At 42.1% G+C, this 19,994-nt stretch overlaps 1 protein-coding gene across 1 annotated transcript in view; it reads left to right on the top strand.

Moving 5' to 3' along the window:
- Positions 1-19,994, top strand: part of LOC136881165 (uncharacterized) — a 128,140-nt gene that overhangs the window by 79,963 nt on the left and 28,183 nt on the right. Inside the window, exon 9 of the mRNA XM_068229243.1 lies at positions 16,840-17,112. Within this exon, the coding sequence (XP_068085344.1) occupies positions 16,840-17,112 (273 nt within the window). The remainder of the gene's footprint in view (positions 1-16,839; positions 17,113-19,994) is intronic.

Here is a 19,994-nt window from a genome sequence, read left to right as displayed (position 1 = left end):
ATTATAGATGTGAACACTTGCCCTATCTGTGAGAAAAAAGTCAAAGACTCCGATAGCGGAGTAGCGGACTAGCTTTTGTATTTTGCACATTGTGCGAACTTTCGTTAATAACAATAAGATGGCGACTGATGGCCTCAATTCCAGCGCTCGAGTCGGCGGTTTAGTTAATCATAGAAATCTGTGTTGTGATCTGTGTCATATCTTCTCTTTGCATTGTGGCATCACTTGACAGTTTTAGACAGCTGTGTAATGTGCTCTGATGTGCTCATACTTCATCATTTCCTAGCTCATTCATGTCCGTTTTATGCTTATTGAAAATTTTCAAGGGCAACAAGAGATAATAGTCTGTCCAGTTACGTAAATCACACAGTGCTATGAACTAATACTGACGAAACAAGCAGGACCGTGAAGAACGATTGCGGTTAGATGACTGCTTGGAATATCTGTAATTTCGAAGAACGGACAGAGTTCTTATGTCCAAGAAATACACGGCTGCCATGCTCAGTGTAAAATTAGGTTACCCCTCAACACAAGACGGTACTAGCAACGATTCACTCGATTTCGGACTTGTAGGTGTAGGAGATGAAGCTGTTCAACACATTTACTTGAAGAATGTAAGTAGCACTTCACAAGAGGTCTTGGTAAAGCGTGATTCAGACACAAACGCACCTAATTACGAATTTCACGTTAAACCTGCTCAAGGAATCATTAAGCCAGGAGAAGAGAAGAAAATAGGAGTCCATTTTGTACCACTGTTACCTCAGACAACATTGTTTGATTACTTTGATGTACTAATAAAAGGGGACCCAGTAACACGTTTTGCGGTAAAAGGGGAAGGTGTAGGTCCAAACGTTCGTGTATCAGCTCGTAAATTAACATTTCTGACGTCATCACCGGGGAAAGAGATTCACAAAGTTGTTGAATTGAAAAATTACGCTCCAGTTGTAGCCCATTTTCAGTTCGATGTTGACCAGAAACAGAGTATCTTTAAAGTGAATCAGTTGGAAGGTTCAATAAAAGCCGAGAGACACATTTACATCGAAATAACATTTATTCCACCAGGTGTTGGTGTGTTTAGAAAATATTTATATTGCTTAGTTAATTATCATGAACCGGTTCTTCTAGATTTGATTGGAATATGCGCGGAAAGAAGAGAGCTCAAACTAAAGAATATTGAATTTGTTCAGTTTCCACGTACACAGACTGTCCTAGCTGGCGGGTATTCGGGTTATGTTCACGATTATGTTCATAGAACATTACATCCTCCGCCAATTTCACTCAGTGTTACACACATTGATTTTGGACGAAGAGATACAGCCGGTCAGCCGCTGATTCCGCAAACTTTCAGTGTCACAAACCACCAACGCAGGAATGTGACCTTGAAGTGGAGCAATCATGATGATAAAATATTTAAAATACAGCCCGAGTTCCGTTCCATTCCTGGTGATACTTCTGTTTTGTTTGAAGCGTTTTTCTGTCCGTCAGAACCTGATAATTTTTATGCTTGTAATTTGACTGCCCTGGTTTTCTTGGAAGATGAGACAAAAGGAGAAGAAAGAGAAAATGATGTAAAAGAAGAAACTGATGAGAAGGAGGAGGAAGAAGAAAAAGAAAAAGGAGAAGAAGATCATGAAGGAAGCAAAGAAACAGTTGTAAAAAAGAAAGTTTATTTGCCTCATTGTTTGACAATTGGACTAGTTGGGCATTCTTTTCCAGCAGATTCTTACACTTGGACTCCTCAGTATTCTTGCCCAACAAAACTTGTTATGCCAACATATATTCCTTGTGTTCCAGTGTACACCTCCTTCATGATCAAGCGAGCTGGACATTTACCGTTGATGTTTAAATTCATCCCGCCTCCAGCTAATCATTGTACCATCAAACCAGTGGAAGGACTGATAACGCGGGAATACCAGATTATTGTCGTGCAGTTCTGCTCTTTAGGAAAAGAGGAGAACTTGTACATCGAAACTTGGACACTACAGTTCAATTGCAGTTCTTTACATGAAGTAAAACTAGAAATTGAAGCATTGGTCCAAAATCCATTATTGAAGATTGGCCAGGATAATGAAGTCATATTTCCGCCAACATATGCTTACACTGAACAATCTATTAATGTGAAAGTGAAAAACAAGACTAGGCACTGCATATCTTACGACATTGAAATTCCAGAGGAGATGAAAGGTTTGAGTATCCTCGACAAGAGTGGGAGGGTTGCGTCTAACGAAGAGAGATGGTGTCAATGGCGGTTCGTACCTCAACTATTCGGGAAGCAAATCCACCATATTAAGTGTCGGACACAGGCAGAGTGCATGCCTGGATCATTGACGGAGTTCTCTGTCTCAGTTTACAGTGAAGGAGAAAGCATAGATTTATGTGCTTTGCCAAATTATTTCATGTGTGGCTCAGTTATATGCGGGTCGAGGCAGAGTTTATCCTTCCATCTGTTCAATATTGGTCGTTGTCTGAAAAACTTCAAGCTGTTACATATCAATTCTAGTGACACCAAAGACATTGAGATAATACCGGACTCCGGGTCCCTGGAAGAAAATGATAAAGTTCTTATATCCGTCTCTTTCTGCATCAGTCAGCTTGGGGATAACTCCTTTGACATAGCTTACCAATATCGTAAGAATTCAGAAAGCATAGAGGCTGCTTCTGACACGATGACCACTATTCTAACAATACACTACGTTGGTATATTGCCAACACTGGAGATCCATGATCTTGAGTACATAAGTAGTAGTAGTATTTTCACCAAATTAGATTTATGGACCATGATGAACATTAACAATCTAAATGACGAGCTGAGGAATATACGCGCAGATGGCAAAGGAAAAGTTCAGATGTATTTTCCTCACGGCGAAGTTAATTGTATGTCACTAACAGTATATCTCTTAATAAAAAATAATTCTGAATTTGAAACAGAATGGTCTTTGAAGAGATTAAAGAAGTGTGATTGTAAAATTATTGACGGTAGCAAGTCGTTATCTCTGAGATGCCGTTATTATGACTGCCCTCATCGTTCAATTTTCACAATATGGCCGACAAGTGGGGTTTTGCAACCTCACGAAGAAGATCTACTTCGCATTACTGTTAACTATAGTATGCTAGGAATAAACGAACTTGCCTACGTTTTATATTTGTGTAATAATCGTGAAATTGAAATCAGCGCCAAGATATTTGCATTCGATCAAGAGCACAACACACCTTCAGTTTTCACGGCTATCTTTACACTCAAAAGTATATTCATTGGCAGCCGATATCCACCAGCCCAGGCTTATTGGCTGTATAATAATAGTAAACACTCCACGTCATATGTTGTTGATGTTACCCCGCTGAAAACACTAAGAGATTCTTATTTGAACTTTAAAATTATTACTTGCTTAAATCCTTCCGGCACTATACCCCCAGAATCCTGCCATGCTATACTTTTTGTATTTATGCCCATACAACTACAGCAGTATGAAGTAGTTTTACCCCTTTGTCTAGGAAAGACGTGGCACCGACTGAAGATTGTTGGTGATGGTTCAGTATGCCATATCAATAATCTCCCACGCATGCGAAACAAGATGCCGGATTTGGCTCGTTTTCGAGTGAATGAAATACCGGTAGCACTTTCTGCGGATCACATCGTATTGAAAGCATTCCAGACGGACAGCAAGAGGGAGCAGCTAATTCGACTGGAGAATATTTCTGATTGTGCTATCGAATATGACTGGTGGACGACTAGGATAGTGGATGTTGTCATGGTTTTTGTGATGCCAGGAAGAGGTACTATACAGCCTGGGGAATCGCACTGCTGCAGACTGACTGTGATGAGTCAGAGTAAGGCGTCCTTGCTAACAATTCCCGTCATCTGTGAGCTCCTTAATGTTACTCAAAGATCACGCCACGAGAATGCCGTAGAACAGGGACGGGCATTGCTAGAGCCAGCGGAGTCGGTGATACTAATAACAGAAGCCGGTGTTTCAGAGGTGCCAACGAAAGTGGTGATTCCAAAGAAACCAGTTACGTTCTATCGAGTACTTTCCGTTAGTTGCTCAGTAATAAATGTACTTGATTTGGAGAGTCAGATTCATGAGAATGAGCTTATAGCTTTGACACCGCAAACTAGTATTGATATTCCGAATTTTCACCAGCCACCAGAACTGACCTCCAAAACGATGTTCGTTATTAAAGAGATTTTTGACAGGTTAGTATGGGACATAATATTCTCTAGAAGATTCAAATATGATTTCCCGGAACTTTGTGGTGAGTACAGGCAAACTGATTATGCTCCAACTTGTGCTATTGGAGATGTTCTGAAAATGGGATTCATGAAATTAAAGGAGCCTATTTTACATGCGTGCCCTTTGGGCGATGAAGTCTGGGATGCTGATGTTGAAGAAGAATTTGCTGAAATCAATGTTCGGAAGTCTGTTAGCACAGAAAAAGAGAGACGTAGGTATCAAATGGAGATTTCCCGAAACTTAGGGTTATAAGTGCTTCGGTAAATGGAGTTAGAGGTGGTGTATTGCATACTGTATTTAGGACACCAAAATTAAACAAATAAGTTCAAGTATACATTTGTTTTATTTAATTTTTAATATGATAGAGGTAAGCTTGTAACTAGGCTCTGAACAATAGATTGTATTTGGGCATTCCTTCGCTTCGAAACAATATTTACCAAATGACAGACATGATCAGTCACATGACAAACTTCTTTTAAGGAGTAGCGATATTAGGCTGGTGCGATAGTTTCTTCCTCTAATTAGGAGGGAGTGTTAGTTATTTTGATACGAGCATCGTCAATGTATAGCACGTAAAAAGGCTAAGGCTTCAAACGTTACCGCTATTTCTAGAAACGATTTTAACAATATTCTATGTCAAGCGGAAGTTCTTGCTGAATGGATTCTTAAAGAATCATAATGGGGGCTGTTTTAAGGAAAAAACCACGAGGGAATTGGAACAACCTCTATCCTCAACCGTTAAAGATATCGAGTCGAAGCCCCTTTCATTCCATGTTGGTAAATGTCGATCATCTGCGCGTATCCTCTCTCCGACAAAATTATAATACACCACACTATTAATATCTGTGTAAAGAAAACATCTTAATTATAGGATATTGACAAAATCTGAATAATCTGAATTAACAATTTTCAACTCTTCAAGTAATTTGTAATTACTTCTTTCATTTATTGGAATTTCTCCTCCTTCACGTTCCACCCGTGTGGGTGGGGCCTGTAGAATAACACCCACGGCATCCCCTGCCTGTCGTAAGAGGCGACTAAAAGGGGCCTCAGGGGCTCTGAACTTTGGAGCGTGGGTTGGCGACCACGGGGACCTCAGCTGAGTCCTGGCAATGCTTCCACTTACTTGTACCAGGCTCCTCACTTTCAGTTATCCTATCCGACCTTACTTGGTCAACTCTTGTTCTTTTCAAACCCCGACGGTATTACGTATGGAGGCCTAGGGAGTCTTTCATTTTCATGCCCTTCATGGCCCTTGTCTTCCTTTGGCCGATACCTTCATTTTTCGAAGTGTTTGACCCCTTCCATTTTTTCCCTCTGATTAGTGTTATTGGAGGATGGTTGCCTTGTTGTACTTCCTCTTAAAACAATAATCACCACCACCACCGCTCCTTCACGTTCATACTGCTCTCTGTCTTGTTCAGTCATGTCCATGTTAATAGATTTACCAAATCGGCTTATAGTAGTCGTTAGTCAGATCTTCTTCACTTGGCTGATCTTCCCAGTGAGAAAAACGCTTATACAAGTGTCTCAAACTTTTCGTGTCAAACTGAAACATGTGATGGTAGGTCCACAACCGATTACATTGAGATACGGAACCAATGGTCGGAGATGCATATGGACATACACAGCGTGCACAGCACAACAACAACAACAACAACAACAACAACAACAACAACAACAACAACAACAACAACAACAACAACAACAATAACAACAACAACAACTTAGCTCATAGTAATGACCGCACGTTTCAATGCGTGTATTGCAACGGCGCAAGCAGTTCTGCCGCCCGCTCGCAAAGATCCCAGGTGTCTGTTGTACACTGGAACAGGCAGTGGGTGATAAGCAGCGCACACCCCCGACCCTGTACACAACTTAGCTCAAAGCATGTGTGCCATGTGACTGTGCTGCTATCCCTGGTGCCAGTGGTCCATTGCATCAGACAGCTTGCGAAGTGTCCGTACTGTGTACGCGTGGTCCTCGTCACGGGAGTTGGCGCGGCAGGATGTAGTGCCCGTAAAGCAGCACGAATGTACAGAGAACGCTTTCCCAACAGGTGTCATCCTAAATGGATGAAGTTTATCTTCGAGGATACCAACTTACGAGAGACGGGGTCGATCACGCCAGAGAGAGCCGGCCAAGGTTCCCGCCAAAGACATGTCCGAACACCAGACTTTGAGAAGATGGTGCTGGATCGTGTGGCCGACCACCCAGCAATAAGCACCTTCAACTTGCCCGTGAAACGCACACTTCGAAGGATACAGTTCGGAGAGGACTAGCGGAAACAGGTATTACACATCTATCATAAAGAACATGTGCAAGCACTGGGAGCCCCGTGTTGACTTCTGTCAGTTGTGTACAGTTTGTATTGTTCACGGATGAGCCCTCATTCACCCGTGATGGTGTTTCCAACAGCCGCAACAGCCATGTATGGAGTGAAGACAATTCCCACGCCATACACATCGGTGGCGAGGAACAACGATTCTCTCTCAACGTATGGGAGGGAATTGTCCAAAGTCACCTAATAGGACCTTATTTACTGCCTCCCCGTTTGACTGATCCATGTTACCTGGTGTTCCTTCGAGATGTGCTGCCGCATTTCCCGAAGACAGTATCCCTTGTTGTTCGCGAAAGGATGTGGTTTCAACACGATGGTGCACCAGCCCGCTTCCATGTTAATGTTCGCGAGAAACTGAAACAGATGTATATTCATCGTTGTATTGGAAGAGGAGGTCCTGTTCTATGGCCAGCGCAAGCTCCGGATCTCACACCTCTGGACTTTTACTGTTATTGGCTTTACGTCCCACTAACTACTCTTTTACGGTTTTCGGAGCCTCTGGACTTTTTCCTCTGGAGTTAAGTTAAGTCGTTGGTGTATGAAACCCCTGTAGAAACGGATGAAGACCTGCTTTCTAGGTTCCAAGCTGCCTGTCTCCTGGTACAACAGACGCCAGGGATCTTTGTGCGGCAGAACTTCATGTGCCGTTGCCATGGAGACTGGCGGTCATCACTTTGAACCATTACTATGAGCTACGCTGTCCTCGTGCAGTGTACGCTCTGCATGTCCATCTTCTTCTTCTTAATCTGTTCACCCTCCAGGGAGGGATCCTACCTCTACCGCCTCAAGGGCAGTGTCCTGGAGCTTCAGACTCTGGGTCGGGGATACAACTGGGGAGGATGACCAGTACCTCGCCCAGGTGGCCTCACTTGCTATGCTGAACAGGGCCCTTGTGGGGGATGGGAAGATTGGAAGGGATAGACAAGGAAGAGGGAAGGAAGCGGCCGTGGCCTTATGTTAGGTACCATCCCGGCATTTGCCTGGAGGAAAAGTGGGAAACCACGGAAAACCACTTCCAGGATGGCTGAGGTGGGAATCGAATCCACCTCTACTCAGTTGACCTCCCGAGGCTGAGTGGACCCCGTTCCAGCCCTCGTACCACTTTTCAAATTTCGAGGCAGAGCCGGGAATCGAACCCGGGCCTCCGGGGGTGGCAGCTAAGCATACTAACTACTACACCACAGAGGGGGACATGTGCATGTCCATAACACAATAAATATGCATTCCCGATCGTTCAATCCCTATCTCAATATAATCGGTTGTGGACCCACTATCATCTGTTTCAGTTTGATCCAAAAGTTTTGAGACACCCTGTATAGAGCAGAGATTTGTCCACATTTGACGTTCACTTAAAATTGTCAAGTACAATAATTTCCTATTACAGTCTTGTGTAAACATCATTTTCTGAAATACAAATAAAACTAAACATGATATTAAAATCATCAGTACCACGTTAAAACTCAAATATTTATACATACCGTATTTTATAAAGTATCATTTAAATTTTATGAAACTCACAAAAGTACGTAATTAATTCAAAACCTATAAATTGCATTTTATAAATAAAGCAATGTACCCTTGTCTAAAAATGTTGCTTCCCTAAGTTTAAAGCAAATTCTCTATTAAAATACAAGATCTTGTAAAGCGAGCGAGTGGCTAGGTGGTTTGGGTCATGTAGCTGTCAGTTTGCTTTTGGGAGATTGTGAGTTCGAACCCCAGTGTCGGCAGCCTTGAAGATGGTTTTTCCCCGTGGTTTCCCATTTTTACACCAGGCAAATGTTGGGGCTGTATCTTAAGGATCACCTTCTTTGAGAATTCCTCCTGTAGGTGGGGGGCGTTAGAATAACATCCACGGTATCCCTTGCCTGTCGTAAGAGGCGACTAAAAGGGGCCCCAGCGGCTCTGAACTTTTGGGCGTGTGTTGGCGACCACGGGGCACTTAGCTGAGTACTGGCATTGCTTCCACTTACTTGTGCCAGGCTCCTCACCTTCATCTATCCTATCCGACCTCCCTTGGTCAACTCTTGTTCTTTTCCGACTCCGACGCTATTAGGTTTGCGAGGGCTAGGGAGTCTTTCGTTTTCACGCCCTTCGTGGCCCTTGTCTTCCTTTGGCCGATATTTTCATTTATCGAAGTGTCGGATCCCTTCTATTTTTTCCCTCTGATTAGTGTTATATAGAGGATGGTTGCCTAGTTGTACTTCCTCTTAAAACAATAATCACCACCATCACCGTCTTTGAGAAGAGGTAATTCAGCGGACTTAATTACTGTAGTTGCTTTCGAACGACGTTTTAAAGTTAAAACCTGGCCAAAACAGGCCTCACCTATCTACCGTAGCTGGCAGGCAACGCTGAATGGCAGATCCATCGAGCGTTTCTTGTGGAGACTTATTTCAAAAAAATCAATTGAAAGGGTGAGATTAAAAAGGAAAATATTCCACTCGCAGTTGAAACTGTTACTCAGATTGAAAAATGTACAATGACTTATTTGTTTGTATGTATATTGGTCACCATACTGTAATATACTGTATATACTAGCACGATACCCGTGCTTCGCCACGGCTTTACAATGAAAGTTATTATTCAAAGTTTTACATTTTGGAGAGTCCACTGTCAGCTGAGCCTGTAAAATACGTCCTCAGTTCGTACGTCGAACGTTTTTCGAGGAATGATATGTTATTTTATAATCTACCACTCACTTGAACCTCGTACGGAAGAATTTGAATGTTTTAAACCATATCTTATTTAACATCTGGGACGTAAAAGCGACCAACCTGTGAAATTTTGATTTTGTACGTCGAACAGTAATGGAGGAATGAATATTTTTTTTCAGGGGTGAATGTTTTGAAATATTTATTAACATCTAGGATATAGAAGACCAGCCTTCATAAAAAAGTTATGGTCGTGCCTCAAACCGTTTAGCAAGAATGGATATTGTGTCAACTACCATCTAAACCTCTTAGGGCATCAAATAAGACATTACAGCTTTGTACGCCAAACGGTCTTGGAGGGAGCTAACCTCATTTGACACTTTAGCGGTGGAACGTTTGAAAAGATTTCGTATTTCACACCCAGGATTTAACATTTCGAATGTTGTCTTCGTACGTTAAACCGTTTCGGAGGAAGGAATTAATACATATTTTTCGGATCTTAAGCCCCATACAACTCTCTGAGGGGTTCAATTTGTTTCAAACCTTCAGTTATTTAACACCCAGGTTGACATTTTAACTTCGTAATTCAAACGGTTTCATATAAACGTATATTTTTGTCATCATCCCCCCCCCCCACCCCAGTCAAAACCTCTTAGGGATGTATTGTTTTATTTGTGTCGTCATAAAAAGAATTCAACTCCTTTTACACCTCTTAAGTTGATCCCCCCCCCCTCCCTCCAACAAAAAATGTGTGTTTCTTTATTTTTAAAGGAGATTCTAAATACCTAATCTCACGTCCGTAACATCCTTCGTTTTTGTGATATAAGTATCTTCATACAAAGAATTAAACTAATTTTTCAATTCACTTACCCGCCCTTAATTGGATTTTCCGAAAACAAAAGAATGCGTGTTTCTTTATTCTTTAAGAAGATTCCAAATACAAATTTTCATGTATGCAACATCTTCAGTTTTTGAAATATAAGTATCCTCATAAAAAGAATTCAGCCGCAAATGTTATTTTTCAGGCACGAACGTCGACATGATCACTGAACGATACAACACAGACTTAGTGTTTAGCGGACTCAACTTGTGTGTGTTGGTAGCTTAATGTCAGACGAACAACCTGACGTACGCTGCGTACTGTTCGCTGGCGCCATCTCTTAGTGACACCGGAAAAGACTTATGCATACACCTGGTTATCTCACTTGGTTTTGGAAATGCGAAGAATCTAAAAGACTTACTCTAATTCAGAAATGCACTTCTTTAATCAATGTTATCATTACTTTTTTACACCCAGCATAATTTTGTAAATTATTCAGAACGTGAAACAATTACTTTTTTTAGTAGGCTATACAGTTTATTTCATCCAAAGAATGTCTAGTAACACTAGATCATCGCCCGGAGCACTTGTTGGCGAACAAGTAAATATGTTCTCATAAAACTGTTTGTGCTAATCAGCTATATCGCGACATCATCTAGTTTTTTCCTTAGTGGCAACATTTCTGCCGTAAGTATTTTGCGAAGGAAGGTTCAGATTTCCTCCTCTTAAACAGTCTAAAGCTTTCAGTACGCAGGATATCTATGAACGCTTTAGCTGCAACCCTGGTTGTTCTATTTTGAAAGACTTACCTATACTTGTACTTACTTATTTTGAATAATTATTTCGAGCCTTGAGTAGACCACCTCCCTTTTGTAGTCCTTAATTTCTTCATTTAGTACTGTGTGAACACAAAATAAAGGGGCTATCGTTTTCTAGCTCTGTTATAATTTTATAATATTCTCCTAGTGTTACTATACGGCGAGTTTAAGAAGTAAAATATTACTGGAATGTTTCCCTTTTAAAACTCATTCTGAACTTCAACCTCCAATAGGGCCATAGAAATGTGTTCATTATTTTCCTTCTTTCCACTTTTTGACGCGAGTGCGTATAAGCTACATAATGGACAACTCAGTTTCACTTGACCAAAAAGTAGAATATTTTCCTTCTTAATCTTACCCATTCAAGGGTTATTTGGCAGGCACTCCAAGATTCATCGCGGTGACAATGTTTTGCAAACTTTCGAGAAACGCCCTCTGCGCAATAAAAAGAAACCCATCGGGGTGAAAACTGACTGTCAGATCTCTTGAAAACATTCAATATGTAGGTCTACGTCTGATCGTACAGTTCACTCTCAAGTTAAGATCCCCGGGACTGCTTTTAGTCGCCTCTGAGACAGATAGGGGTTTACCGCCCCCATCAAAAAGGAGTAGTGACCACGGGACCCCTTAGCTGACTAGCTCTTTTTATCTTTCTTATCTGACCTTCTTTGGTCAACTCTTGTTGTCTTCCGACCCTAACGGTGTTAGGTGTCGAGGTCTAGGGAGTCTTTCATTTTTACTCCCTTCGAGGCCCTTGTCTTCATTTTTCGAAGTGTCGGACCCCTTCATTTTTTTTCCTCTGATTAGTGTTAATAGAGGATGGTTGCTTTGTTGCACTTCCTCTTAAAATAATAATCACCACCACCACCTTCTCTTCGCTAGTCAGTTACCGATGTCGCTGGAAGGACAAAGCAAAGAGCTAGTTATCAAGTGATGATGGTAACACTGAACAGATCCACTCCGCTGAGATAAGCGACGAACTGGCTGCTCCAATCCGCCCCCAGCACTTACCGTCAGTAGCCATGCTCTGCTGGACCTTGCTGCTCTTACTGTCAGGTAAGTAGGGAAATATGGGTAATTTCGTGATAATCTGGAATGTATTTAAATCCTGTAAAATCGTGCGAATACTCACAAATTTGCAACTTGTGTTTCATTAGACTGACATTTTGGTCATTAATACTTGTGGTTGAAATAATAGTTTAACTTACCTGTTCTATGCATTTTCTCACAACTGACTGTAATTACTTATTTCGTGACATCCTTGGTAAGTTCGTGATGTTTAAATAAGTATATTAAAATACTTTTAACACAGTCATTTATTCCATAAAATTAAAAATCCCTTATTTTATCAAACAACCATTACAAAGTCGTGAACAGAAAATACAATTTACGGGGCGGGGGGTTAACGACTATAAAACAAATTCACCTCTTCCTAAGTTTGATAGGTATGCTTGTAGCTGTCAGCAAACCTTTCTCTTTCCCGAAAGCCCTCTTTCCCATGGATAATCTGCTTCTCACTTCCTCTGTACAACTCCCGCTGGAAGTTATCAAGCTTCCCAATTAATGGAAAGATTGAACCTGTTCTAATAGTATTCCATCTATTGATATAGTAATTGTGTCGTCTCCTTTTCCTATTTTCATCACTTTGCTCTTGCCAGTGTTCAGTTTCATTCCAAATTCTTTACCCATATTTACAATATTCTCCATCATTACCTGGAGCTCATCTTTCGTTTATGCTAGCACAAAATGCCTTCAGCGTATTTGATGGTTTTTGAATTTTCCAAAGCCTTATTGATTAGCTTTTCAGCATATATATTGAAAAATGTCGGTGTCATACAATAACCCTGTCTCACACCCGTGGGCAAAAATTTGTACTTATAAGTTGAAGGATTACTTTGAGAGGGATTTTCAAAAACTTATCACGAAATTACACTCTCCAGAACAACACATGTGGAACTTCCTTTTTAGACAATGAATTTTATGATTCTCCTACTTATTCTCTCTTTGGTTATTCTATTACCCAAATACAAAATATTAACTTACTCCCTTGAAGATTATTTCATACGTCAATGACTGCATTCAACTACATTCAATTTGTAGTCTTTTAGTTTTAATTATTTTCATTTTATACGCTTTCTCTAGAACTGTTTCGACGTCGTTCATACAATTATCTAGTTTATTTGAGACTAAGATAACATATCAAAGTCATTTATTATGATTTTGATCTCGTCTCCTACCAAGAGAGTTAAGCTACTGATTAAAAATTTCTTGAACTGAGGAACATCACAGCATAAACAGTGACAGTGGTGGTGGTGGTGGTGGTGATTGCTTTAACAAGTACAACTGGGCAAACAATCAGAGGAAAAATTTGGAAGGGGTAAATGATGGTATCGGCCAAGGAAAGGGCGTGAAAATGAAAGACTCCCTAGGTTTCGACATCTGATACCGTCAGGGTGGGGAAAAGAACAGGAGTTGACCAAGGGAGATCGGATAGGATAGATGAAAGTCAGGAGCATGGCGCAAGTAATTGGAAACAATGCCAGGACTCGTTTAATATCCCCGTGGTCACCAACGCACGCTGCCAAGTTAAGAGACCCTGGGGCCCCTTTTAGTCGCTCCTTAGGACAGGCAGGGGATAAGTGGGTGTTATCCGCCCACAGGGGAGTATAAATTGATAGAGTGGGAAAATTGTTAGTATTAAGTATAGCGGGCATGTGCGGGTGAGTGATGTTCCATGGCTTTACATGTGCTGGTCACTTGTGAGAACTGCAGTTTAACAATAGTATCAAATCCTCTTTGGGAAAACAAATGATCATAAATATACCTTTCAATAAATGAAACTCATAGACTACTGGTAACGATTAATTAATTGTTCTACATCTAAGGAATCGTTTCCGGGAGACAGCTGTATGGAATTTGCAGGATTCAGTGCACCGACAGGGGTAAACTGACTCAGGACCTATGAAACTACCACTAATGAAATAATTAGTTCTTTAGAGTGTGCTGAGATGAGCCTTCCATATGTCTCTGAGTCTTGGCCATCCATCAGTACTTCACATCACAGCCTGCACGGTTGCTAGGTAACATCGCGTCACACATTTCGTGTCACTAATATCATGACGCAATTTTTCATAGATCAGCCATAAGACATATTTATGTCAAAATAAACACCACTTCTGGATAACACAGTGTACAATCCTCTTTAGTAGTCCGGCACGCCCGCTGATCCTGCTCTTTTCGGGAATAAATCATTTGGGATAATCCTGTAACTTCCGGTAAAAACAAAATGCATCATTTGGGTGAGTCTTCGACATACCACTTGGGTGAGTAATAAGTAGAGATGGGAATCTGCCTATTTGCCTATTTTATTCCTGTGTTCAGAAACGTAGGCTTTTGAGATATAAATCCGTTTTAGGGTGGTTTTTTTTAGCTAGATTTCGTTGGTTTTATTGTGCCCATATATGCTTATTTCAGGGCTTTCTGCCTTTTTTGGCATACAAAGTCCTATTTGATGCCTTTTGACTGTATTTTAAAGAAGCCGGTTTTTATCAATGCATTGTATTGTAGCTGGTGTGCTTGACAGAATTATCTTCTCATTTCTCAATATCTGTTTACCCCACGAACAAAAATGGGAATTCTCGGAAGTCATCAGAAGTAGTTCTTGGGAAATTTCCATCAGAAGAAACAGGAACAATGTGACCTGGTGCAGTGTATTTTAAGATCAAACATGAATAAGTTGTACTTATAAGTAATTTTTACCAAAAATAACAGCGATGGAACACGTGCTTAGTGAGACAATTAAGGGAGGTATTTTTGGTCCTTCTTCCATGTTAGTGTAACTAGCTGCCACCCCCGATTCTCGGTTCTGCCAAGAATTTTGAAAAGATGTATGATGGCTGGAACGGGGTCCACTCTGCCTCGAGAGGTCAACTCTGTAGAGAGTGGTTCGATTCCCGCCTCAGCCGTCCTCGAAGTGGTTTTCCGTGGTTTCCCACTACCTAACTTATGGCTAAGCCGCTTTCTTCCTTCTCTATCCCTTCCAATCTTCCCATCTCCTCACAAGGCCCCTGTTCAGCATACCAGGTGAGGCTACCTGGGCGAGGTACTGGTCCTCCTTCCCACATATATCTTCCGACCCAAAGTCTCACGCTCCATTACACCGCCCTTGAGGTGGTAGAGGTGGGATCCCTCGCTGAGCCCGAGGGAAAAAACGGCCCTGGATGATAAATGGATTAAGAAAGTAAGAAAGATGAAGCAACAGAATGGACACACAAACACACACACCCCACGTAACAATGGAGATAATTTCTAAATACAAAGATTATGTATATGTCGCAGACACGTTCAATACTGTGACGTGGTGACGAAAGAAAGGGAAGGGCCGCGAACGCCACCCTAGGCCTTGAAAACCTAGTACGATCGGGAGAACAAGAGTTGACCAAGAGAGGTCAGCCAGGAAAGATTTAAACGAGGAGCCTGACACAAGTAACTGGAAACAATGACAGCCTCAGCAAGGGGCCCCGTGGTCACCACCCTATGCTCACAAGTTGAGAACCTCTGGTGTCTCCTTTAGTCTCGTCTTAGGACAGATGTATTCTACCAGCCACACCCACAGGGGAAAAGAAGAACGTGCACTTCCTCAATTCAACACAAAACATTCATTCATTCATTCATTATATTCATAAATGCGTATTACAATCCTTCTCGATAGAGTTTGGGCCTTCTTTGTACCCAGCATCATTACCGGACTGAAGAGCGCTATTAGCTGCCCAGGGGTCGATTCCCGATACTGGCAGAAATTTAAGACAAGCAGGACGACTGGTGTTAGCTCACCTCCGTTGGGAATATGCCTGAAAAGAGCTGCAGCAAAGAATTTACTTTAGTCGAATCAGAGACACGTTTGATCATCACCAACGATCTTCTAAACTGCTTGTAAAGAACTAGACAGAAAGAGCCACTGTTGAGCTTGTGAAGTTGACTGATATTACAAGTACTATACACCCTCTGCGGGGGCGGGTATGAAGTGAGAGAAAGACGTAGCGAGTTGACCTTCCTGATGTCAAACTCATGAATGACGTAATACTGTATATGCCAGCAGGTAGGGAGAGGGTGAAACCCGGTACCGGCACATAGCCTACTCCTGTTGAATAGCACCAAGGGGTCTGCTCGAGGCTTTACGTCCCCAACCGACCAACATGTGCCCTCACTCCATATGAGCACTGCGGCAAGGTTTGGAATAGAATCCAGGCTTTCGTTACGCATTCTAGGGATAGTAAACTCGTATCGTCCTGAGGTGGTGCAGCTCTTTACAGGTACACCCCCATTAGAGGTGAGCTGCATGTTCCATTTCAACCACATACCAGCCCTCCTGCCAGTTTTACATTCCTGGCAGTACCGGGAATCGAACCCGGGTCCCCGAGGATGGCAGCTAATAACACTAACCGTTACGGACATTCTAGGGATTATAAATTGTTTACCATCACCTCTCCTAGCCTGTTCGTCAATTTTCTAATGCTGATAATTTTTTCGACAAACGGGACTCGAACCGAGTAACCACTAGCATGGCCACCGGGTGGTAGTTATTTACTCTTGTGATATTTTTGCCAACAGTTTTAAGACGCACCACAACATCTTAGGTTTTCGGGCACTCAAGCAACGGAAAAGGCTAGGATTGAGGGGACAGCGACCGAGGCCTTAATTATAGCCTAATATTAAAATGGGAAACCATGGATAATCATATTTCGTTCAGTTTACGGCGAGATTCGAACCCATCACCTTCCGAATGCATGTTCACAGCCGCACGGCTAACACGCTCGGTCTTCTGATTTTGAGAAACTCCCAGTTGTAAAACACCAGCTATAATTACTAGTGAGGAGTGTAGTATTAATAGTCCATGAGTTTTGAAAAAAGGACTCCTGGTCGTAAAAGACTGGTTCGTTTCGCGATAAAGAATGCAAACGCGTGTATTTCCTTCCAGCTGTGACCGTAGTCCCAGCGACGGTCAAGAGATGGCGCTACAACACCAACTTCAACAACGCTGACAACTGGAGCTTGAAGCGCGCACCATGCCCGCTAGATCGTGCTGTGTTCCCCCCAGCCTTCAGACGTTTGGGCGTTCTCCTACCAGAGGGAACTACGGAACTGCGTCAACTCGTGCTGCCATCTGACGGCGAGCTGATTCTTCCAAGTAAAGGACAGATCATCTTCGGGGAGCACAGTCTTGGGAGAAAAACTAACTGTACAAGGGGAGGTAAGTGGATAAATAATAATAATAATAATAATAATAATAATAATAATAATAATAATAATAATAATAATAATAATAATAATAATAATAATAATAATAATAATAATAATAATGTGGTGTCGTGGTCAGCGTGATTAGCTGCCAACCCCGGAGGCCCCGGTTCGATTCCAGGCTCTGCCACAAAATTTGAAAAGTGGTATGAGGGCTGGAACGGGGTCCAGGGGGAAACTGACTCAGGACCTATGAAACTGCCACTAATGAAATAATCAGCCTCGGGAGGTCAACTGAGTAGTGGTGGGTTCGATTCCCACCTCAGCCATCCTCCAAGTGGTTTTCCGAGATTTCCCACTTCTCCTCCAGGCAAATGCCGGGATGGTACCTTACTTAAGGCCACAACCGCTTTCTACCCCCTTCCTTGTCTATCCCTTCCAATCTTCCCATCCCCCCCCCCCAAGGCCACTGTTCAGCATAGCAGGTGAGGCCGCCTGGGCGACGTACTGGTCCTCCTCCCCAGTTGTCCGACTCAAAGTCTCACGCTTTAGGACACTGCCCTTGAGGCGGTAGAGGTGGAATACCTCGCTGAGTCCGAGGAAAAAGTCAACCCTGGAGGGTAAACAGATTAATAATAATAATAATAATAATAATAATAATAATAATAATAATAATAATAATAATAATAATAATAATAATAATAATAATAATAATAATAGAAATTGTGTCCTCAGTTACAGTATAATATCATGTCTCGAAAAAGGAAGGAAGTTATCTTAGATCAGAAGTAGAAACTGGAAATTTTAGACAAGTTGGAGTCTAAGCGACAGTGCCGAACCAGTTTGTGTAAGTTATTTCCGAATCATCAATTCTCGACACTCCGTTGCCAGTATTAAATTGGTATGTTGTAACAAAGGCACGAATGTACAATAGTAAGTAGTTAAACGGAGCCCTCGATAAAAGTGGCTTAAGATGAGCCGAGTTAACTCACATGGAGGTACATAGCACATTTTACGGTGTGATACGTAACAGTATTTCTAGTCCCGCCAGAGGAAAGTCACCCGAATTAAATGGAACTTTCAAGAATAAAAATGAAGGTGTGTGCCCTCCAGAGAGGCCCTGATGCGTGTCTGTGAGGACGGGGCCCTACCTAAGATGAATACGAATGCTGAAGACGGCACTAACACTCAGTTCCCAAGCCAGAGGAGTTAACCAATGGAAGATAAAATCCCAAACTCGTGCGGGAATAGAACCCAGCACCCCTTGAACCAAAGGCCAAATCTTCAGTAATAGAATACCCCACCAAATCGTGCAGGTCTTGACAGGGCTTCCTAGCGACCACAAGGCCTGCAGATTACGGGGTGATGCGAAGAATCCTCTCGGCTATTATTCTTGGCATTCTAGACCGGCGTCGCGATCTTGCCGTCAGATTTGAAAATCCTTTGATTCAACAAGGTGCCATTTCATATGTGTTAATTACTGTAAATTCTGACAACTTCTGAAATGGGAGAAAAATAATCAGAAGGGGAGAACACGTGAGTAGAGGAGAGTAATTAGGGAAATATATCCTGGACTGTGGCCTATCAGAGGCCTTCAGAGTGTCAAAAAGAGTGAGACAAGGTTGCATTATGACCCCCCCCCTGTTGTTCAACATATACGGGGAATACATCATGCGAAGGGCTCTGGACAGCTGGCATGGTGGAGTGTCAGTTCGAGGAAGGATGTTACAGAATCTGCGTTTTGCTGATGATACTATTCTATTGGCAAGCAGTGAAGATGGACTTGTAGCGGGTAGAAAATAAAAGTCTTGAGCTGGAAGCCAATCGTAGCACACCAAGGTGATGGTTGTCGATAGAGGAAAGAAGCTCCAATTTAGTGGTCGTCTAGTAGGCGGAGATATTGTTTAAACATTTGTTTACCTTGGCTCCTTGCTGAGCAACACTGGCAGCTGCGAGAAAGAGATCATAAGAAGGAAAGTTGCTATGGATAAACTACGAACGATCTGGCGTGCCCGAGCAATCAGTAAAAGTCTGGTTTGTTTCTTCGTATTTTCAGTCTTCTTCTACAGCTGTGAATCATGGACAGTGAAGGCCAAGGACTAAAAGGTGCATCGACTAATTTGAAATGTAGTGTTGGCGGAGGATGCTTTGAACACCTTGGACGGAAAAAAGATCTAACTCGTCCATAATCGAAGAGCTTGGTATCTTGAGTCGACTTTCCACTCTTGTTAGACGGAGAATCCTGAAGTTCTTTGGACATGTATTAAGGAGAGAAAATAGTCTTGAAAAACTGGTTGTTCAAGGGAAAGTAAACTAGCTATATCGTCGCGTGGAAGAGGTCCCTGAAGATGGCTAGACCAGACCAAAGACGCAACTCACGCACCTCTTCGAGTGATAATTCCTAAAGCAGATGGCCGTAGACAATGGCGACTGCCGGTGGACACCGTCAAATAGTGAGGTAAGCGTGAGATCATGACACTAAGGTATGAGTTATGTGAACGGGAAGAAGATCCAAGTTTCATAACATATGCTGTTCGTTTAAAAACTCCACAGTTCAGGCAAGCAACTCAATGTTGAAAACATCCTGGGCATATGAGCTACGAATTTTAGGTGAATAAAATATAATAAACTATGAGCATATATTCTTTATTTATTCCTAAAATTTGCAACCCTTTTCTTAATCATCGTTATCCGGTCAATTAGATATTAGATGAATAATAATAATGTTATTTGCTTTACGTCCCACTAACTACTTTTACGGTCTTCGGAGACGCCGAGGTGCCGGAATTTAGTCCCGCAGGAGTTCTTTTACGTGGCAGTAAATCTACCGACACGAGGCTGTCGTATTTGAGCACCTTCAAATACCACCGGACTGAGCCAGGATCGAACCTGCCA

This window comes from Anabrus simplex, chromosome 9 (assembly GCF_040414725.1).
Source record: "Anabrus simplex isolate iqAnaSimp1 chromosome 9, ASM4041472v1, whole genome shotgun sequence".
Taxonomy (NCBI): Eukaryota; Metazoa; Arthropoda; class Insecta; order Orthoptera; family Tettigoniidae; genus Anabrus; species Anabrus simplex.
This window is presented reverse-complemented; position numbering and strand designations above follow the sequence as displayed.